This window comes from Trichoplusia ni, chromosome 14 (assembly GCF_003590095.1).
Source record: "Trichoplusia ni isolate ovarian cell line Hi5 chromosome 14, tn1, whole genome shotgun sequence".
NCBI lineage: Eukaryota > Metazoa > Arthropoda > Insecta > Lepidoptera > Noctuidae > Trichoplusia > Trichoplusia ni.
The window spans coordinates 3,422,214-3,440,924 of NC_039491.1; the positions used below are offsets into that span (position 1 = coordinate 3,422,214).

An 18,711-nucleotide genomic window follows, 5' to 3' on the forward strand; every position below is an offset into this window, starting at 1 on the left:
TTTCAAATACATCAAGAGGAGATTCTTACAGCTACACGGACCAACACTCAGGGTTATCAAGACACTGTTAAAGGCATATGAATTATGTTAAGTATTTCAGTATAATGTTACTCTTTAAATCCAAACAAAAGTTAGGGTTTAACTTGAGTATAAAACCACACGAAACACTAAACAAAACGCTTTGGATCGGTTGTGTATTTAAGGAATGTTTGTGTAAAAAGCGGAATCGTTAAGTTTAGGAATGTTGCTATTGGTCGAAACTTAATTATTTTGTCGTTATCGATAATCGAATGGGTATTAGCCATCGAATTAAGAACTAATTCCAATTAATATTTTAATTTCGTAATCTTTAATTGATGCGTCATCAAGTACTTATTTTTTGTATTGGTCGTACTGCGACTGCATAATATTCGAGATTCTTTCAGTTCTCGGAATTTATCAATGAATAATCGATATTTACCGAAAATAAATCTTGCTTGACATATCCCAATGTTAGATTCAATAATATATTTAATTTCATAACATTTTGAAACCTTGAATTTGAAACAAGTAGTCGTTCGTTTAAATCGATTCTTTCATGAATTCAAATTGGTTTTTTATATCTTTTTTATATTGTTGCACCGTATTTTTAATTAAATTATTTTTATTATGAACTGCTGTACAACTTATAAATACGCATGTGACTTCACATTGACTATGCTTTTAATCGGTAATTCATGTTTTCTACGGCATGTAGATTAAAGTTTGCGTTCGCGAGACGACGGTCCCTCAAGTAGTGTGTAGTGTTACCAACATGTTTTAAAGGAATAGCTGTCAGACAATATCGCAATGTTCCATTTAAATCAAAATTTAGAACAAGGATCATATTAAATTAGACATCGAGGATAATTACGTGCCAACGCCAATGCGTGTCACACATAAATATTTGCGATGTTGTGTAAACCAATGAGGAGATTTGGCAGTTCCGGCTTTCTCAAAATGATCGTAAGTTCGGATTGCCATTTAAATGTAACGAAATACACTCAATGAAACAGACGAATTATAAGCAATAACCTGCCCCCACCCCAGATGTTTATGAAGACGAATCCTTAGCGGTGAGTTAAAATGTGCAAAAATGGTTTTATTTTTTCGTATGTAAAATACAAACGAACTTCTTTCTATGCGAATAGTCAGGTTATCGTCCCATAGCCCTCACAATTACTGTCAATTCGAACCATGTATCTGAAGAAATGTGGGTAGGTTAAGTTTCTATAGTGTCTGTGTGTCAGTAGTAGGCAGCATGCGGTCGCGCGTCAGCGGCGGGCAGGTAACTCACGGCGGGCACGGGCGGCCGCTCCAGCCGCGACTCCAGCGCCGCCAGCTGCTCGTCCAGGCGCAGCGACGTGCTGTCGAAGCCGCAGCCTGGACAACAGAAACAGATATACATACATTATACAAGGGCTTCTTAGAAATAAATCTGCATAACTGATTTTTAACTATCTGTCTCTATATAAAAAGAATCGTTACCCGGCTTTAGGACTTACAAGCTACTATCATTAAATATAATTTACTATATTCATAATCAGATTACAGAGTAGTAGTGTTAAAACTTTTTTTACTCTTTGAAAGTAGCTATCATTGCTATAAAAATCACCAATCACGATTATCCTTTTGTACAATTGAAATAGAATTTGCATCTTAATTATAATAATTCATGCGTCAATTCGGTAAGAAATGACGACGCACTACTCGGCGTAGAGCGGCGTTTCTCTAACTACATGTCTACCTCCTGAGTATATAATTACAAGGAACACTGACCACTGGAGTTATCGTTATGTGGGGAGTAGTTTCTGCGCGCGAGGTGCCGGAAGCGTCCCGACACGCTGCCGGTGCCCACGCCCTCCGCGCTGGAGAACGATGCGCCTGACGACAGGCCCACTGGAATATGACGACATATGCTTAACGTTAGGTAATATAATTATGTATTCAAGTCATTGGCCGAAAAGCGATGATAAATATTATTTGTTGTTTCAGTTGTTTTATTTAATTTATTGTACGCCAAACTAGTTTACTTGCACTTGCTGAACATTTATTTTGTTCCACGTACTGTATAAAGAAGTGATAAAAATAATGATGACTTACCGAGTTCCTCGCGACTAGAGTTATTTCGCAAGGAGGCGCCACTGTCGTAAGCAGCACTTGTATGTTTCTGCAGAACTTTGATCATGGCGTCGCGTTCCGCAACTTTAGACTCTAACTCCTTCACTCTAAAAGGAAATACACATTTTTACTGAACTCTTTCTATCCTCATAAGCTTTTCATAATGTATGGATGAAGTAAGTACCTGCTCTCCAAGTCGGCAACTTTTTTCTGAGCGGAGTGCAGCTCGTCCATGTGTCGTATCTTCTCGCTGCGAGCCTCTGCCATAAGACGCTCAGACTCGGCCGACGTCTTCTCCAACGCCGCTATCTTAGCATCCCTGAAAACGGAACTGTTTTAAGTTGAAATGGAACTTCAGATGCTTAATAGTTCTATGGTCACGGTGGCGATAATTCGCTATGTTTGTGTCTCTCCACACTGGCTGCACGTGTGTAGGTGTGTGTAGCGACTGACTTGGGTATGGAGGCAGCGGACACGGCGGCCTGCCTGAGCGCGGCCTCCTCCAGGTACCGCTGCTCCCACTTGGCGCACTCTCCCTCGAGCGCCAGCAGCCGCTCGTCCCGTTCCCGTAGCTGTCGCCGCAGTTCCGCTTCGCCGCCGCCCGCACCGCCCGCGACCACACCGCAGTTGCATTCCCGCTTCCTATTGCACACAGAGGTACCATATCATGAAATATTCTGAAGTATAATAGCAATGCCACGCACCAAAGATATCACGGCCGAGCCCGCACCGACGATGACGCATAAAGTACACAGGCCTTCAGTGGATGGATTTAATGTAGACCAGATAAGAGTAATTTACATAGAAATAAGCAATCTGAATTGAGTTTGTCATGTCTACGTTTTCTTTTACCTAAGAGTTTGTAACTCTTTCTCGAGCTGAGCACGTAGTTTCCTCTCGGTGTGTTCGCGTCGATCTGAAGCTTGTTGCAGTGACGCAAGTGCGCGTTGCAATCCCATCACACGCTCAACGTAGCCACTCGCATGACGACACTGGTAAAAAAAAAAATATTGCTTAGACAGTATAATTTAAAACTGAGAGATGCTGGCTAGTGCAATATCAGTCGCAAAGTTAAGAAAGTTTTTACTGAAAATCGTCCCGATACTTATGAACTTTCTCTCTCGACTGATTGCTGTATTGTTACTTTAAATCAAGTGAGTTACAGTATGAGTTAGTAAGTACCTCCTCTTCGAGCCGCACGACGTTGGCCTGCGCGTTGGTGAGCGCGGTGTCGAGTATGTCGATGTGCGTGCGTTGCTCCTGCAGCGTCGCGCGCTGCGCCGCCATCTCGATCTCTTGACGCTCCTTAGCGCATGCTAACTCCTTATCTGTACATACAAAAGTCAAATGAATAAAATCATACGGGGAATATACTATTTTTGGTAAAGTGGTAAGTGTTGTTGAAAGAAAATTATTATATGGAAATCGAAGAATGAATATCTTACTCTGTGTAATGACTTGAGCGATGAGCATCTCCCTGTTTTGCAATTCTTTCCGCAGCGCTTCAGAGTTGCCCTCGTTTTCTGTCCGGACACCTTGCGAGAGTAGCTCAACCTAAAAAACATCGAGACTTTCATAAACAATTAAGTCACTGGAACAGGACATCAAGATACAGTATAAGCATCTGTTGATACACAAATGCTTGTTCTAGATCGAACCCGCTATACCATTCGGCTATCCACTCAGGCAAATAATATTGTCAGTAAATTATTTTTGTTAATTAATTGTAGCACGAAATGTCTCACTGCTAGACCTTCCCATATCTCTTCCAGTTTTCTTGTTCATATCAACATCATAAGTATGCTGCAGGCTGGCTACCTGTTGTTTGAGCGCCCTGTTGAGGTCGTGCAGCCGGCGGCAGTCCGCCTGCAGCCGCACCCGCGCGGCCCGCTCCAGCCGCTCGCGTCGCTCACACGATCCCACCAGCTCCTCATGGGCCGTGCGAACCTTCTCCACTTCTTCTTCCAGCTACATATTTAATAGTTATATAGATTAAGAGTTTTATTTCATTACATGGAGAAATAATAATTATATTTACATTTAAGGATTAAGGATGGACTATCTTGCCAAAGACCATCTTTTTCCTTAATTTCACATAATTAAAATACATAAAATCGAAGAGACCTTTAATTTATAATTATGCTTCTTTACTGAAATGTCATAAAAGTCTTTTAAAACTTTGTTGGAATAACATGTGTGGTAGTAGGGGGCAGTAATATCAGTTCATTTTTAAGTATAAAAATAATTTACTTGCGATGTGACCTTATTAGTTTTAGCGACCCGCTCGCATGCGTCGGCCAGCTGCCGCTTGAGCTGGTGGTTCTCGGCGGCCAGCGCGTCCAGCACGGCGGTGAAGGCATCGTCGGGCTCCTCCAGCTCGCCCTCGCCGCCGCTGCACCAGCCCGACGACTCCGACCCGCCGGGCACCGCGCGCACGCCCACGCTGACACACAACACAATTTTATCGTTTTGAATTATATTGCCTTTTCGGTCTTTCAATTAAATCCAGCAATTGATTCACAGATGTAAATTAATTTAATTTCCGGATAACATAAAAAAGACATTCGGGTATTGAACCCCGCATTACATCGAACAGTTATAGCTGGTGTGGTGACCTATCCGGCCATCCGATTTTATACAGTTTTATTTAGTTAAGAATACAAAGCTGACTCACCCAGCTTCGTTGAATGAGCAATTCATGTAATTTTATGTACTCGCATCAGATACACGACTACGAAAATAACTTTGACGTAAAATAAAAATATACAACATGCTGACCTTCAAAATTGAAGAGGCAATTGAAAAGATTTATGTTACGCAATTGTGTTTTTTCCTAGTTCTCGACAAAATAATATAAATATTATTTTCAAATTTAGTACTAACCTAGTGAGATCGGGCTGTGACCTGGAGAGGTTAAGCTTTTCTTTGCTGAGTTTCGCTTTGGAGCACTTGCTCTTGGCTTTCCTGGAGTCATCACGGGGCGGCGCGGGCGCTCGCGGTGACGCCGGCGGGGTGGGGCCGCGCGGCGTCGGCGACTGGGCCACCTCCTTAGCCAAATGCTTCAACACTGATGATTGATTGAGGAAATCGTCAGGGATCTCTGTTATTTCCTAGGTATCACAAAAAATAGAATACTTAAAATATAATTCATTTACAAATTTACCTTATACTACCTACTAATACACCTTATACTTCCTGCCTACTAACGAGTAGGAAGGAAAGCTATACAGGAGTTTCATTATAAATCTTAAAAAGGATTTAGAAATGATAGTATTGATTTAGTCACAACTGAATTGCAAAATAAGAAGGAAGGCAAATACTCATCACTCAATTCACTTAAATATGTTATCTACTACACATAATCAAAGCCAGTAAAAATAAAGCATGAATGGCTTTAATATTCAAAAAATCACACACTGAAATGCACTTAAAGACTTAAATGAATAATATATCATACCTGAACTCCATGGTCCGGGGGGCTAGTGTATATCCTCTGGCCACCAATATCAATATAGTTAGCAGTAGTAGTCACATTCTGTTCCTTATGCTTAGGCACTGGAATCCCACTGGGTTTCTTCACACCTTCATTCTTTTTCAGAGTATGGTATGGTGACGACTGTGTGTTGGGGTGCTTTACTTCACTACTGGTCCTTTCATGTTCTCTGTTTATAAAATAATACATACCCATACATAACATTCATTTGTTTCAAATGATGAAGATAGAACGCTAATCCTTGCTGGATTACATTAATGATTAATATATAATTTATTCAGTCCATAATAGTGTAATTAATCAGGATTAGAGAAGTAATGTATTATAGAGCTTGAGGAAAATATTAAAATAAATTAAGTAGTAAATATATTTCCATATCATGCTTTCAGTGATTTTAGTTACTTTACAAGATAATGTTTGTGTACACATTATGTAAATGTGCATATTTTTTTAAATGGTTCTTTCTTACCGAATAGGTGTAGGTCTTGGCGGCCAGGAGTCATCCTGATTGTGTATGATAAGCGTGTTGTAGGATGATGAAGAGACATCCAGAGAGCTTCTATTGCTGTTGCCACCACCCACTGAGTCTTTAAGTGAATTTCGGTTACTGCTAGTTACACTTTCCTGGACACAAAAGAAGTTGTTGATATTGTAATTAGAACCTTTTGGGCAACAGAATAAAGCCATTTTTTTTAGTTTTTCTTTAAACTTTGTTTCTATGATTTAATATCACCAACATTAAATGTATTTGGCATACAAAAAAGGAAGTTTAAGAGATACCTTTAATGAATTCCTGTTGTTATTGTTTGACTGACTCTGGTTTTCCTGACCCTGAGGCTCCACCCTGGCTGTATGGCGCACAACATAGCGCTCTTCTCTGGAAAGATTCTCGTTTGATGTTGAGACGTCAGTCTCACTGCCAGATAGACTTTGAGGGAAACCACTTGGAACTACAAAATCATAAAGAAATGTTATATTAATTTACCTTTGATTTATAAAAGATATACATATAATAATATCTAAATTAATGACAAAATGATAATATATATTATTTTGTCATGTTTAAACAAAACACTTTACTAAATAAAAACAAATTTATTATCTGTGTCCATCAATAATACTGTATGATAAATTTCGACATACTCTGTAATAGCACTAATAGCATTCGCAAAATAAACAAGGGCATCAGCTATGATTCATAACATAGGAATGTGATATAGTTTGTCAATAAATTATTATTGACAAACCATAGAATACAGTTCAAGTCTTACCAGCTTGCTTCTGTGTCCTCTGAATGTTATTAGTGAACGATAGAAATCTTCCCGTCGGTCGCATGGACCCCATATTTGCCAACGTAATGACCTAATAGATTTCAACACGATAACATTTTACAGTAAACACTATTCTAAACTCCCATATATTATGCATGCAGCATCTGAAATTGAGATAAGTTACTCATGTTTAATGTTACTGCTCTCTTGCATAGAAATAGAATACAATAAAAATCACAAGGCAGTAAACATATATCGAGTTTTGATATGTTATTCGCACTATCTGGTAAAAATACTGTAACACGATGTTCAAATAATCAACTTTTATCACCGAAACACTCACAATTTGTAGGGAGATTCTATTATTCATAAAAAATATTCGCACATAAGCTTGAAAGCTTTTGATGGATGGGGTCAGCTGTCAAAATCGAGAATACGATCCGATTTCGGTGTCAAAAAATGAAAATAGTTACATTGCCAGTCGAAGAAATTATTTTATCGCAAAAGGTCTGGCCAGCGAAAGTCGTTCGCAGAAAATAGCGGCAATTTCAAATTTCTGCAGGAGGCAGCCTTGACTGTATAACAAAATACGGGATCGATATTTTATTTAGACTCTCGTCTACTATTTTCGTCAATTAGTTTTAATTCCTCACAATCAACATTTTTTAAATTTTGTTTCAACAAAAAAATAAGAAAAACAATTACTTCACTGTGAAAATTATAGTAGGCTTCTCTTAGAATCATATCGAGGTCATGATGTTTAATAAAACTACAAAATACTAATCCAAACGCGAAGTGGAAACTGTCGTATTTTTTCAGAGAAAAATCACTTTTCATGCCTATGCGTTAATCAATGGGAAAGTAATTATGATGAAAACAACTTCGACATTGAGTTGAATACAAAACGTGAATATGACAATTTATTCTGACAATAATGTGTTGTAATATAAAAAAAAGCAAAAGGACAGCTTTCGCTGGCCAGACTAGTAATTATTTATTATCGAGTTCCTATAAAAAACTTAGTATGTACGACAACAGGAAATAATAATCAACAAACAATCAATTTTATTATTATTTAATATATAATTTTAATTTGTATTAATTTTGTTCATGCTCGCGAACACCATAGAATTTGAAGTTGACATCCCGCACTATCTATTGCTGCCATAGATTGCAGCTGAGTCTGACATTTGCCTGCCCAGCCCGCAACCATTTTAAAACGAGTGTCAGATTATTAATCAATGAAAACCAAAAAAAATATCTGATAAATTGTAAACTAATGTGCCTTCCATAGAATATTAACTGGCAATTGCGTTTTAGTATAACTGTCGTATTTATTTAAGTGTTATGTGCCTGATAATGTTATCGCGGCTTAACATTCGGCGGATTATTCCGTCTTCATTTCAAATAGTTAAATCAGCTGTAACAACAAATATTCGACTATGCTTTAAGCATCACGTAACCCGTAAGTATGAATAAGCCAATGGTGTGGTTTTATTTTCTATATGTATAATTCATATATAATTATGTACTTTGGTTGTTATAAGGTACTACATATGGCCCACCATTTCGCTTTCCCAACGTGGAAATACGGCGGTTGTACACTGTACAGACTGAGAAAGAACCAGAGAAACATTCGGTTGACTATGACTACGTTAAGAGAGCAGCATCTAATGCCAGTACTCTAATCATTGATGTGAGGGAACCTGACGAAGTTAAAGAACATGGCAAAATACCAAACAGTGTTAACATCCCATGTAAGTGGTCTTGCTTCTTATTAGTTCTTATGCTACAACACTTGGGAGGTGATGACTGAAGCAAGTAACATAGTTTAAAAAAATGGATGCATATTTTTCATTTTATTAGTTCAATGTATACCATAAAGATAAAAAACATCTAAGATGGTGAAATCTACAAAACTGGCTAGTATCATCATTTATCTGTAAAAATATACTAAGAACTGACATCTCAGAATTTTCAAATGAATGTGATAAAAGAAAAATTATGCATCCAATATTTTTTAGAATTTATTGGACAGCTAATTAGTTTTTTTTATCAAATATCTAATTGAACTGACAACAACATTTAATGTAACTTTAATTTAAAAATAGTAAGTTCTACAATTATATTATTAATCTTTCAGTGGGTAGTGTATCACCAGCTCTTGGTTTAATGACTGACAAAGAATTTGAAGATGCATACAATGTTCCTAAACCTACAGAAGACAATGAATTAATATTCTATTGCATGATAGGCAAAAGATCTGCGAAGGCACAACAAAATGCTCTGAACTTGGGATACAAAAAGTAAGTACCTTATTTTTGTAAAATAGTTTTAATATCCTTCCGTTATATTTATGATCATTTTTTTTACAGTGCAAAGAACTATAGTGGCAGTTGGAATGACTGGGCAAGCAAAATTCAAAAGTAATAAAAAAACATTGACCCAACTGTATTGTGGACTTCCTTGTTCTGACTGAATTGTTATTGACTTGTAGAAATTTTATTGATGTTTTTTATAACATGTCATGTGCAATATAGTTGATTAATTTTATTATGGACTATTATTGTAAGAAGTATATATTTATACCATTCCAACATCAAATAATGCAGAAATACTACTTTTTCTGTCACATTTGCAGGCTGACAGACCCTGTTTTGTTTATTCCTTGATATATTATATTCTTTAACACATTTACTTTTTACTATAATAACATATTTGAAGTAGGTAAGGCACAACACAATTATCATCCACTTTATATTTCTGATAGTGGGTTATCAGAAGAAATACAAACCAAGCTAGATAACACATTTATCAATTAAAAAGCAAATATAAAATAACAATTTTATTGGGCAAACTCATCACAGGAATTTATTACACCAATGCACAAACACATGGTAACTTACCTATGCTTCTTTGACCATTCAGACCAGCTTCCCAAATAAGTTTTTGATCTGAAATTGAAGTAAATATTCATTAAGTAAATTGATTCACTCACATTCTAATATAATAATAAAAAAATGCTGATGTGTCCATAAATAAAAGATGCATCAGATTGTAATCCTTTATAAGTATCTACCTAATCAAACAGAGTAGTAGGTAGTAACAGATTTTACAGGGCTAACAAATTTACAGCTTTTGTTTACATAAAAGTTGCTCAGTTGTGTGTGTCTGTGACATCATACTAGATTTCAACTAAATTTCTTGTAAAGTATTCTGTTACTAATGTCTTATTTATAACTATGACCTACATACAGTACATACAATTTTGTTTTTCCTTGTAAATGTAGGTAAATTTAATTAAAAGAAGAAGAGTTAACATTTTTTTATGCATACTTTGTGTAGCCCATTTTCAGAGCTTTGTCCAAAGCCTCACTAGACCGCCTGCCAGACTGACAGTAGAATATGAGTTCATCCGTTGATGCTGGCTTCTCGCGCTGGTAATGCTTCCTAAACTCTTCATGCGACATAGTCACCAAGGCGTTATGAACATTATCCACTGCGAAAAAAGAAACATAATATATTTATACATATTATAGGTACCGAATTATGATGGCCGCGTCAATTACGACCGTAGCTACTTTGTGCTAATAATTGTGTACCTACTGGTCTGTGGTCATACTATTATCAACAAAAACCACACAAAAAGTTTAAAAAATTGCAGAAAAAATTGTCATATGATAATTTGATTTATCATGTATCCTGTTTGCTTATCATGGAAAATAAGGCATTGCAGCATTGCTGTTGTATTAAATTGGCTCACTATTTAATAACTTATTCTTGATAGCAAGTACTTATTTTATTCCTTTGACATCTATATTGGCTCTGGATTGAAATTTAAAAGACCTTTTCCCAAAAGTAAGTCAATAGATAGAATAAAAAATGTTACATGGTATATTGATGCTGGATGGAATCTTGCCAGTAGTGTTAACTTCATCTGGGTTGCGAACATCAATGATCACCTTTTGTGGTTGATGGATTACCTTCAGCATATCATCATAGCTCAAAACTCTCTCGGGATCCACCATTTTTATATCAGTTTGCTTATTAAAATTCGGTTTTATAATTGTAATTGTTCTACACGGTAGTATTCGAGTAATTTGAGATTCTGTAATAAATAGTTAAATCATGAACTACACATGTTAGATCTTTTGAATTATATTTCAAAGTTGATACATAAAATGAAATGCTATCCATGATTAATTTATGGGTTAATGAAAATATGAAGTTGATTATAAAATTACATGAATACTTATTAAAGAAGAAAGAAATAACCAAAGAAAAATGAAATTATTATGCAGTATGGTTTTATAGTAGAAACTAAAATATTTGTGAATTCATAATTATTGCATATTAGTTGTGTTATGATAAGTAATAGGTACAGTAGTCATAAAACATACAAAACAATAAATACCTATTAAAATCAATAATAAATAGTAGCAAAGTTGACCACAGGACATAGAACAAAAATATTAATATACAAAAATAACAACAACACAAGTGTTCACTTACATATTCAGATGAATACTAAACTTGTAATGATGTGTTGAGTAATTTTATGGGCAAAATACAATCACATAGTAGTAATAAAATTCAAACATTGAACTAGGTACACTAAATTAAATAAAGATATAGTTATGTCTGATTCTTAATGTTGTTCCAAGTTAAATGAGGCATTGTTCAATACGGCAAGCACGTACGTATGCTATAGTGTAAGCTATGTTCTATCAACTGATAACAAAAGACATTCATAAGCATTATGAGGAGTAAGAATTGTTATTGTCAAGTATGGACAGTAGTCACAATACTGAAATAGATCTTGGCCTTGTCCAAGTACGTACGTAATTTCGCCTTTGTAACTGCATTTCTAGAGGATATTATAACTGTAGGAAATAAAAACATTGTGCAAGATAATATCAATAAAAAGACATCCACCACCAAAAAAAAATAAAAGCCTAATAATGTATTATAAATTTTGTACCAAACCGCAACTAATGTAAAATTGCAAACAGTGAATTATTTATTTATTTTTCCTATATATTCATATGTATTATTTTAGGGCCCCAAATCGATATCTGAGGATTTTCTGTTGTGACAGTATTTTGACAGAATTATATCACGAAATCCATCGAGCCACGTGCCAGAAAAGTAAATAGAGTAAAGAGATGTTGATGTATGCACAGACAAGTATATTTACGCCACGCTGAGGTATATAATCTAAGGCCACGCTACACGGTATGGAAAAGCTGTGGGCCACAGACCTAGTTAATTAACCGTACGCTAAAGGCCCACAAAGTTTGTGAAGGAGAAATCATGATTTAAGAAACATGTCGCGCGCGGCGCTAGTTTAATAAACAGACGACCACTGAAGAAGTGAAGACGTGTTTGTTTTTTTTTTACTTTTGAGCCTTGCTGTGGTAAATTATTTTATTTAATAAACTAGCTGACTCGGCAATCGTCGTTTTTCCTCGGTGAAGAAAAAATTACTTTTATAAAAAAACAGAGGGATATTGTTCAATTCTCAGACCTACCCAGTACCTTTGCACTCAAAACTACATGAGAATCGGTCAAGCCGTTTTTGAATTGTAACAAGGGACAATAAAATAAACGATTTCTGAGGGTTTTAGTGACATTATGGTTTCATGTTCTGTATGCGAATAAGATTTTACAAAAACAAATGATCCTAAACAGATACCTAAACGTTTGAAAGACCCACAACAAAACCGTCCTTTATCTGTAGGTACTTAAATTTGAGGCTTCTGAATCGGTTTTAAAACACCATTGAAAAGTTATCAGTTGATTAGCTCACGCTGTTTTTCTTCACCCTTTTCAGCAATTGGCTACGTTATTACCTACTGCTATTAATGGGAATTCAGACCAATTGGTTCATTTCCTTTTGCAAAAAAGTCGATAGCGTCTTTTGCGTTTTGTAGTTCTTATTTCTCTCCACAGTTGAGAGTACTCACGAAGTCATGAGATCTTGTCTTAATTTTGTCGTTCCAATAGTGCTATTTAGTAGCCTATCATTAAATCACATATAAGAACCATTATTACGCCGGGTACGTTAGTGAAGATATGGGATAACTCAATGAAATGATAGTATAGCGGGTAAAAAAAAAATCGCTGTCGGACATGTATACTTGTTTTTATCATACTTTTATTAGCTTCACCTGTATGTCTGTTTGTAACCGACTCCTTTGGGTACGCCTTGCCCACTTCGAACGGGGCAGCGGTATTGAGGGCCGATGACAATATAATAACTGAATAGTGTAATTCAAGTCTCCTTAATGCAATCATGCAGTACATACAACGATACGTCGAAAGTATTTTTGCGTCCGTGCGTATGATTAGCAGCTAAAGCAGGTATATTTTAGATTAGTGCGAGACCAAAGGGTATAAATAACAAATAACAAAATATTTTAATAAAATTTAATACAAAGTTCTCTTGATTTGTCTTACAAAAATAACATACTTTTCACTTGGAATGCCTACAATATAATGTACATGATGCATTAATAAGTTCAGTCTTGTATTAGTGATGTTAATAAAAATAAAATGTAAAAGACTTATAAAATAAATATGCATAAACTGGTACTATGCAGCATAGCAAGATTACTTAAAAATTATATCAATTTTATTTGCACAGCTGATTATTTTATAAAGTTTTAAATAAAAAATTACAGTATATTTTATGGGTATTTTAAGAGTATTAAGTATTTTATTTATGTTTTGATATAATATATATATACGTATGTGTTATAATTACAATTCTTTATCTTAAACCTGCAGTAAGATGGGTTGGTTTTAAGGACTTGTACTTTTTCATTGTTTTCTCATCAATCAACATAGAAAATATTAATAGCCAGTGCGCTTCACTTTAAGTTTTACTTTACTTTTTATTTTTTGACTAGTAATTTTAATGCAAAGTTGTAGATCCTGTTAGTCAACAATTTTAAATAACTAGCAGTTGTTATGTTTTCAGATTTAAAACAAATATAAAATTTTGTTTTTTTTTGTATGCAGTTGTACTGGATCTTTCTTAAATCTTAATAAGTATGTAACTCTTTATAATGACTTAACATGTAATTGTAATATTTTATCAGACACAAGACTGAAAAAATGTGGAAAATAAACTAAACAATCTACCCAAGTAACATTTTTGTAAGTACTCTTAGCTTGCAAAACTTAAATTAGTTTTTTGCAACTTTTTCAAAATACTTCTTCTTTTCATCAGGGTTTGGAATAATCTGAAAATAACAAAGATAAATATTAGCAGACCTTTTAAGTGTGATTGATATTCAATATCTTAAGTCAAGCAAGTCAAAAGATAAAGGGACATTAATTGTTTGTTATCTACAGTTATCAGTGAGGTTTATACTTACTGTATCTTGACCTGGTTTCCAGCCAGCTGGACACACTTCACCATGCTTATCAGTGTACTGGAATGCCTGCACCAGCCTTAAGGTTTCATCAACTGATCTTCCAACTGGTAAATCATTCATTGTTATCTGTCTAAGTACACCTTTGTCATCAATAATGAATAAACCTCTTAAAGTATGGCCTACATCCTCTAGGTAAACTCCATAGTCCTTTGCAATGGAATGAGTTAAGTCACTCAACAGTGGAATGTTAATCTTGCCAAGACCTCCCTCTCTTCTTGGAGTATTTATCCAGGCTAGATGTGTAAAGTGGGAATCGATAGAGCAAGCCACAACTTCAGTGTTGAGTTTCTTGAATTCTTCAACTCTCTCAGAAAAGGCAAGAATTTCAGTTGGGCAAACAAATGTGCTGAAAAAGAAATATATATTTGAGTTAATAAACTATTTTTTTTACAGTGTGGTAGTTATGGTCTTATCTCCCAGTTAAAATATAGCTTCAGACTGTGTGCTTACTAAAAACATTATGTGTCAGTAAACAAAGATGCAAAAAATGCATTTTTTTAAGTATAAGTCTTAAATACATATGACAGAAAAGCATGATTTTTAATAACGGACAATTAAATAGATCGTTATCACACTTCGATAACAAGTGTCTTACGTGTCTAATAAAATTTCGGTAATACTTACAAATCCAAGGGGTAGAAGAAGAAAACTAAATATTTTCCTTTGAAGCTGGATAAGGAAAGTTGGGTAAATTCTCCATTTACCACTGCCGTTGCCTCCCACTCAGGAGCCGGCTTTGAAACTAAAATAATAGGCAAACAAAATAATTTAAGTTCAACTGTTTTAGAAACTGTAAACAATATTAAAAATAGGTTATATTGCTCAGAGGTTCTTACTCATTGCTTTAGTAAATTGTAATTTGTGATCAATTTTTCGTGCGCTACCGGGGAAAACATTGCCACTGCCAAATGAATAACAGGAGTCACTTTCGAATAGTGAAGATTCACATGAAATGCTTAATGTTATTACGAGTATAATTGAAAGTAAGTGATACTTCATGGTTTTTCTTAATTATTACTGTTACACACTAAATAAAAATACGATATAAACAACCCGCTACTGTGCTAATAAAGTAAACTGACACGTTTCATTGCTTTCCCACTGTTCCACTCCGACCAATGAAATAGGAGATTTGCAAAACTAGCGGGTATTACCAGTTTCGTTCGCACAGACTATAACAGTTTATTAAAACACCAACAAAAAAATAATGTTTGGTTTAATTACTCCATAAATATTCAAAGGACACGAATATTGTGATTCGTGTGTTCGTGATAATTAAAAGTATTTCAATTTAAATAAACTAATGAATATTAAAGGCCTCTCAGTCTTAAACATTTTTCAACCAAAGTTTGATAGTCGATTATATATTAGTTGATACCATCGAGGTGTGGCGCATCACTAACGTGCGCTTCGTTTCGTTCGCGTTTCAGCGTACAATTTTTCTGTTTTTGTGTTTTCAATGTAATTCCAAATAATTAAAATGATTTTATTACCAGTGATAAGTTTTATTTTCTAAATTTGACAAGTTTTTAGTCCATCGCATCGTTTTGCGGTAAGTTATAAAGTTTACTTTGGAATACACTTGTCGTTCATTATGGCGGTCTCGTTACTTCGATCACTCTACGCGAGTTGTTAATAATTTCGTCATAACCACAAACAAAATGGTAGTACGGTGTATTGTGCTGTATACTTAGTATTTCAACATTATAGATGGACGTACAGGACGAGAGTGTCTTGGACGTTGATTTGCTAGCTGACGATGGATCTGAAGAAGAAGGCGAAGCCCCGCCGTCGTCAGGTAAGAACTAAATGAATTATAATGAGTTGATAAACAAGGCACAAGTCATATAAAGAGTCACATACACTTTTTTTTAGCTCCTGACTAGTAATTACTAAATATCAACATATTATCATGTTGGACCTAGGTTTGGGTCTGTTTTCAATTTATATTAGTATAGCGATATTACATTGTTGTTCTTATTGTACAATACTTAACTTGGTAATAATCATTCTGTTGTCTGCTTTTTTTTTACTTTCAATAGTTTAACATGCTTTTACATAAATCTGCCAATGGTTGAAATGTGCTAATGCAATGCCTGTATTGTAATCATCATGTGGCTGAACATAGTTGAATTTAGATAACATAAAAAGAAATTGTATTTAAAGCATTTGAAAATAAATATAGCACTCAAAAACAGCTGTACTTATTAGTATAGTTTTCTTTTCAAATCCCTATTCTGTTTAATGAAAACACTAAACTAAAAACATCATATCAAGGTATAGTACAAGTTTAAAAAAACAAAGGTTTTTTATTTTTGGTTTCATGTAATAAAAAAAAGATTATTTTTAGAATTTTATACAGGGCCTGGGTCAACACCAACTTCTTGTGCGTCCTCACCTCGGGGTGAAGAGCCTGCTTCTCCCCATGGAGGTATATCGCAGCCCGCATTCTTCCATCATCAGACCTATACCCGACCATTCTTCACATCAGGTCGGAGGGGGCCAGGCCGACCTAGAAAAGAAGGACCTAAATTGGTTAGAGAAGGAAAGATTGTTAGAAGGTAAATAATTTTTTATTTTAGTTGATTGATGTGAAACTTATGACAGAAAGCAAATATTTGATTGACTATTTTTAGATTATATTGAATCTAAGACCCTTCTGGGCTGCCAGAGACCAAGTTATTTGATCTTCAACTTTTTTCACATAAAACCTTTGTTTAGGTATAGAGGGGGCAATGCAGGTTCTCTCAGAGGGGCTAAGAGACACCGTGGTAGTAGAGATGATTCACTTGAAGATATGATGGATGATGATGATTTCTCTATCCCACCCTTACCTGAAGAACCACCATATATGCCAGAAAAATGGTATGTAATAGTTTTATTTCAATTTTATACAATTTGTGTGGTTTATCTCTCAGTAAAATTATGATTAATAATTGTATCATTAGGCCAGGGAAAGTATGCGCACTGTGCAACTTAAGCGAGCGCAGTCAGCTTGGGCAGGGCGAGATGAAGCAAGTGATGTGTAAGCTAGGTGATGGCGATGGCAGCAGCACACCAGCGGTTACCAACTCCGGCGGCGCGACGCCCACTAACGCGGCGACGCCGACGAGCACGCCAAGCACGCCGGTCACGCCGGGACTGGTGTCTCCACCGCCAGAACTTGTTGACCCTAATCAACACCCACTTGCATTACCACTGAGTAGACGGCAGAAAGCATTCAATAAATGCAAGTAAGTATTAGACTACTTTTTTCTAGTAAGTAAATAAGTTTTGTATTACCTTGATTGTATTAATCTATTAATTTGTAAACTGCATTAGTTTACCGTGTAATTGCAATATAATATATGTACTATGAAAGTTAACATCTAGGCTTGAAGTTTTGTTACTGTATGGAACAATATTTTGCTAACAATTTATTAAACATAGTTTTATTAAATGTTATGATTAAAAATACTAAGTAATGAAAAAACTTCTAATATTAATATATGTAATGTTACTCTTAGGACTCCCCTGTACAACATGGAACACACAGATGAATTATCTATAATTGGGTACACGGATGTGATGGAATTGTCTGCAGTAGTGTCATCTGGAGCTCTGTATGTTCACCGGTGTTGCCTTGATTTCACTCCCCCATTCCAAGAGCAAGTAGCTGCTGCTTCAAATTCAGAAGAAGAGAAGGAACAGTTAGAGGACGCAAGAGTTAAAGGGATAGTGTCGACGGCTTTATCGCGAAAATGTGCCTTTTGTACTAGACATGGTGCCAGCATACCCTGCAAAGTAAGTGAAAATTGACAAGAAGTTATGGCATAATTACAAAAAACAATCCTATACAAATCTAAGAATTTAAATAAAATTCGTTCACTGAACATACAAGGTTGGTAAAAAACATTTTTGTTACAGATGAGTTGCAGCAAATACTTTCATTTGCCCTGTGTACTTGCCTCTGGGGGCTTCATTGATTTTCAAACCAAGTCTTCCTTTTGCAAGGACCATCTATATCAAGTGCCTCTTATTTGTGAGTATTTTGCTTTCATAATTTCAATGTCCATGAGTGTAAATGTATTAAAACTTTTTCAAGCAATACTTAAATTATTAAATTTCTTACTTATTCATTCAGGTACTGCTGACATAGACTGTAGGACGTGTCGAACTATCGGCGATATAGCAAACTTAATGACTTGTGTGACTTGTGGCGCACATTACCACGGGACGTGCGTTGGCCTGGCGCAGCTACCAGGTAAACCTCCATTTTGTGCTCGGCTTGAATAGTATTGGTTGCATATGCAATAGGCATATTTCGCTGAGGGTGCAGGATCTGGAGTCGAACCGCAACGTCAACTTCAAGGCGTTTGTGGTGCGA

At 35.5% G+C, this 18,711-nt stretch overlaps 5 protein-coding genes across 11 annotated transcripts in view; 2 read left to right on the plus strand and 3 right to left on the minus strand.

Annotated features, from left to right (window-relative positions):
* Nucleotides 1–474: 474 nt before the first annotated feature.
* Nucleotides 475–7,396, minus strand: LOC113500769 (angiomotin-like). 4 transcript variants are annotated; one of them, XM_026881659.1, is made up of 16 exons: nucleotides 7,247–7,396; nucleotides 6,904–7,067; nucleotides 6,413–6,582; nucleotides 6,102–6,256; nucleotides 5,597–5,801; nucleotides 5,023–5,249; nucleotides 4,390–4,582; nucleotides 3,958–4,107; nucleotides 3,585–3,693; nucleotides 3,322–3,467; nucleotides 2,992–3,131; nucleotides 2,593–2,781; nucleotides 2,324–2,470; nucleotides 2,122–2,246; nucleotides 1,798–1,917; nucleotides 475–1,401 (listed from the first exon to the last, which is right to left on the minus strand). In XM_026881659.1, exons 2-16 carry the CDS (start codon nucleotides 6,974–6,976, stop codon nucleotides 1,265–1,267), a joined length of 2,286 nt encoding a protein of 761 aa, XP_026737460.1. In that variant the 5' UTR covers nucleotides 6,977–7,067; nucleotides 7,247–7,396; the 3' UTR covers nucleotides 475–1,264. The 4 variants fall into 4 exon arrangements, with proteins under 4 accessions (XP_026737460.1, XP_026737462.1, XP_026737461.1 ...); XM_026881661.1 differs by having other exon boundaries at nucleotides 2,324–2,458; nucleotides 7,247–7,395; XM_026881660.1 differs by having other exon boundaries at nucleotides 4,402–4,582; nucleotides 7,247–7,394.
* Nucleotides 7,397–8,086: 690 nt separating this feature from the next.
* Nucleotides 8,087–9,456, plus strand: LOC113500775 (putative thiosulfate sulfurtransferase, mitochondrial). The gene is made up of 4 exons (XM_026881667.1): nucleotides 8,087–8,368; nucleotides 8,451–8,660; nucleotides 9,047–9,209; nucleotides 9,279–9,456. The coding sequence occupies exons 1-4, from the start codon at nucleotides 8,251–8,253 to the stop codon at nucleotides 9,331–9,333; spliced, it is 546 nt and encodes a 181-aa protein (XP_026737468.1). The 5' UTR covers nucleotides 8,087–8,250; the 3' UTR covers nucleotides 9,334–9,456.
* A 279-nt stretch (nucleotides 9,457–9,735) lies between these two features.
* Nucleotides 9,736–12,011, minus strand: LOC113500776 (rhodanese domain-containing protein CG4456-like). Of its 4 annotated transcripts, none has more exons than XM_026881671.1 (4): nucleotides 11,885–12,011; nucleotides 10,793–11,011; nucleotides 10,240–10,402; nucleotides 9,736–9,857 (listed from the first exon to the last, which is right to left on the minus strand). In XM_026881671.1, the coding sequence occupies exons 2-4, from the start codon at nucleotides 10,929–10,931 to the stop codon at nucleotides 9,806–9,808; spliced, it is 354 nt and encodes a 117-aa protein (XP_026737472.1). In that variant the 5' UTR covers nucleotides 10,932–11,011; nucleotides 11,885–12,011; the 3' UTR covers nucleotides 9,736–9,805. The 4 variants fall into 4 exon arrangements, with proteins under 4 accessions (XP_026737472.1, XP_026737469.1, XP_026737471.1 ...); XM_026881668.1 differs by lacking the exon at nucleotides 11,885–12,011 and adding an exon at nucleotides 11,745–11,848; XM_026881670.1 differs by lacking the exon at nucleotides 11,885–12,011 and adding an exon at nucleotides 11,416–11,715.
* Nucleotides 12,012–13,367: 1,356 nt separating this feature from the next.
* Nucleotides 13,368–15,466, minus strand: LOC113500774 (peroxiredoxin). Its single transcript, XM_026881666.1, has 4 exons — nucleotides 15,182–15,466; nucleotides 14,970–15,087; nucleotides 14,286–14,691; nucleotides 13,368–14,150 (listed from the first exon to the last, which is right to left on the minus strand). Exons 1-4 carry the CDS (start codon nucleotides 15,342–15,344, stop codon nucleotides 14,094–14,096), a joined length of 744 nt encoding a protein of 247 aa, XP_026737467.1. The 5' UTR covers nucleotides 15,345–15,466; the 3' UTR covers nucleotides 13,368–14,093.
* Nucleotides 15,467–15,718: 252 nt separating this feature from the next.
* Nucleotides 15,719–18,711, plus strand: part of LOC113500809 (histone-lysine N-methyltransferase 2C-like) — a 31,694-nt gene continuing 28,701 nt past the window's right edge. Inside the window, exons 1-8 of the mRNA XM_026881707.1 lie at nucleotides 15,719–15,897; nucleotides 16,056–16,143; nucleotides 16,696–16,906; nucleotides 17,067–17,210; nucleotides 17,294–17,578; nucleotides 17,852–18,128; nucleotides 18,252–18,366; nucleotides 18,469–18,588. Of these exons, the coding sequence (XP_026737508.1) occupies nucleotides 16,056–16,143; nucleotides 16,696–16,906; nucleotides 17,067–17,210; nucleotides 17,294–17,578; nucleotides 17,852–18,128; nucleotides 18,252–18,366; nucleotides 18,469–18,588 (1,240 nt within the window). The 5' untranslated portion in view covers nucleotides 15,719–15,897. The remainder of the gene's footprint in view (nucleotides 15,898–16,055; nucleotides 16,144–16,695; nucleotides 16,907–17,066; nucleotides 17,211–17,293; nucleotides 17,579–17,851; nucleotides 18,129–18,251; nucleotides 18,367–18,468; nucleotides 18,589–18,711) is intronic.

Coding starts and splice junctions, on each gene's coding strand:
- LOC113500769 (XM_026881659.1), bottom strand. CDS start 6,976: ATGGGGTCCATGCGACCGACGGGAAGATTTCTATCGTTCACTAATAAC. Junction 6,583..6,903: donor GAGGACACAGAAGCAAGCTG/GTAAGACTTGAA, acceptor ATGATTTTGTAG/TTCCAAGTGGTTTCCCTCAA. Junction 1,918..2,121: donor CTCTAGTCGCGAGGAACTCG/GTAAGTCATCAT, acceptor GTCATATTCCAG/TGGGCCTGTCGTCAGGCGCA.
- LOC113500775 (XM_026881667.1), top strand. CDS start 8,251: ATGTGCCTGATAATGTTATCGCGGCTTAACATTCGGCGGATTATTCCG. Junction 8,661..9,046: donor AAACAGTGTTAACATCCCAT/GTAAGTGGTCTT, acceptor TTAATCTTTCAG/TGGGTAGTGTATCACCAGCT. Junction 9,210..9,278: donor CTGAACTTGGGATACAAAAA/GTAAGTACCTTA, acceptor TTTTTTTTACAG/TGCAAAGAACTATAGTGGCA.
- LOC113500776 (XM_026881668.1), bottom strand. CDS start 11,805: ATGTTTTTATTTCCTACAGTTATAATATCCTCTAGAAATGCAGTTACA. Junction 11,012..11,744: donor AGTTACAAAGGCGAAATTAC/GTACGTACTTGG, acceptor TATTTATTACAG/AATCTCAAATTACTCGAATA. Junction 9,858..10,239: donor CTGAAAATGGGCTACACAAA/GTATGCATAAAA, acceptor CTTCAATTTCAG/ATCAAAAACTTATTTGGGAA.
- LOC113500774 (XM_026881666.1), bottom strand. CDS start 15,344: ATGAAGTATCACTTACTTTCAATTATACTCGTAATAACATTAAGCATT. Junction 15,088..15,181: donor ACAATTTACTAAAGCAATGA/GTAAGAACCTCT, acceptor CTATTATTTTAG/TTTCAAAGCCGGCTCCTGAG. Junction 14,151..14,285: donor GGAAACCAGGTCAAGATACA/GTAAGTATAAAC, acceptor TGTTATTTTCAG/ATTATTCCAAACCCTGATGA.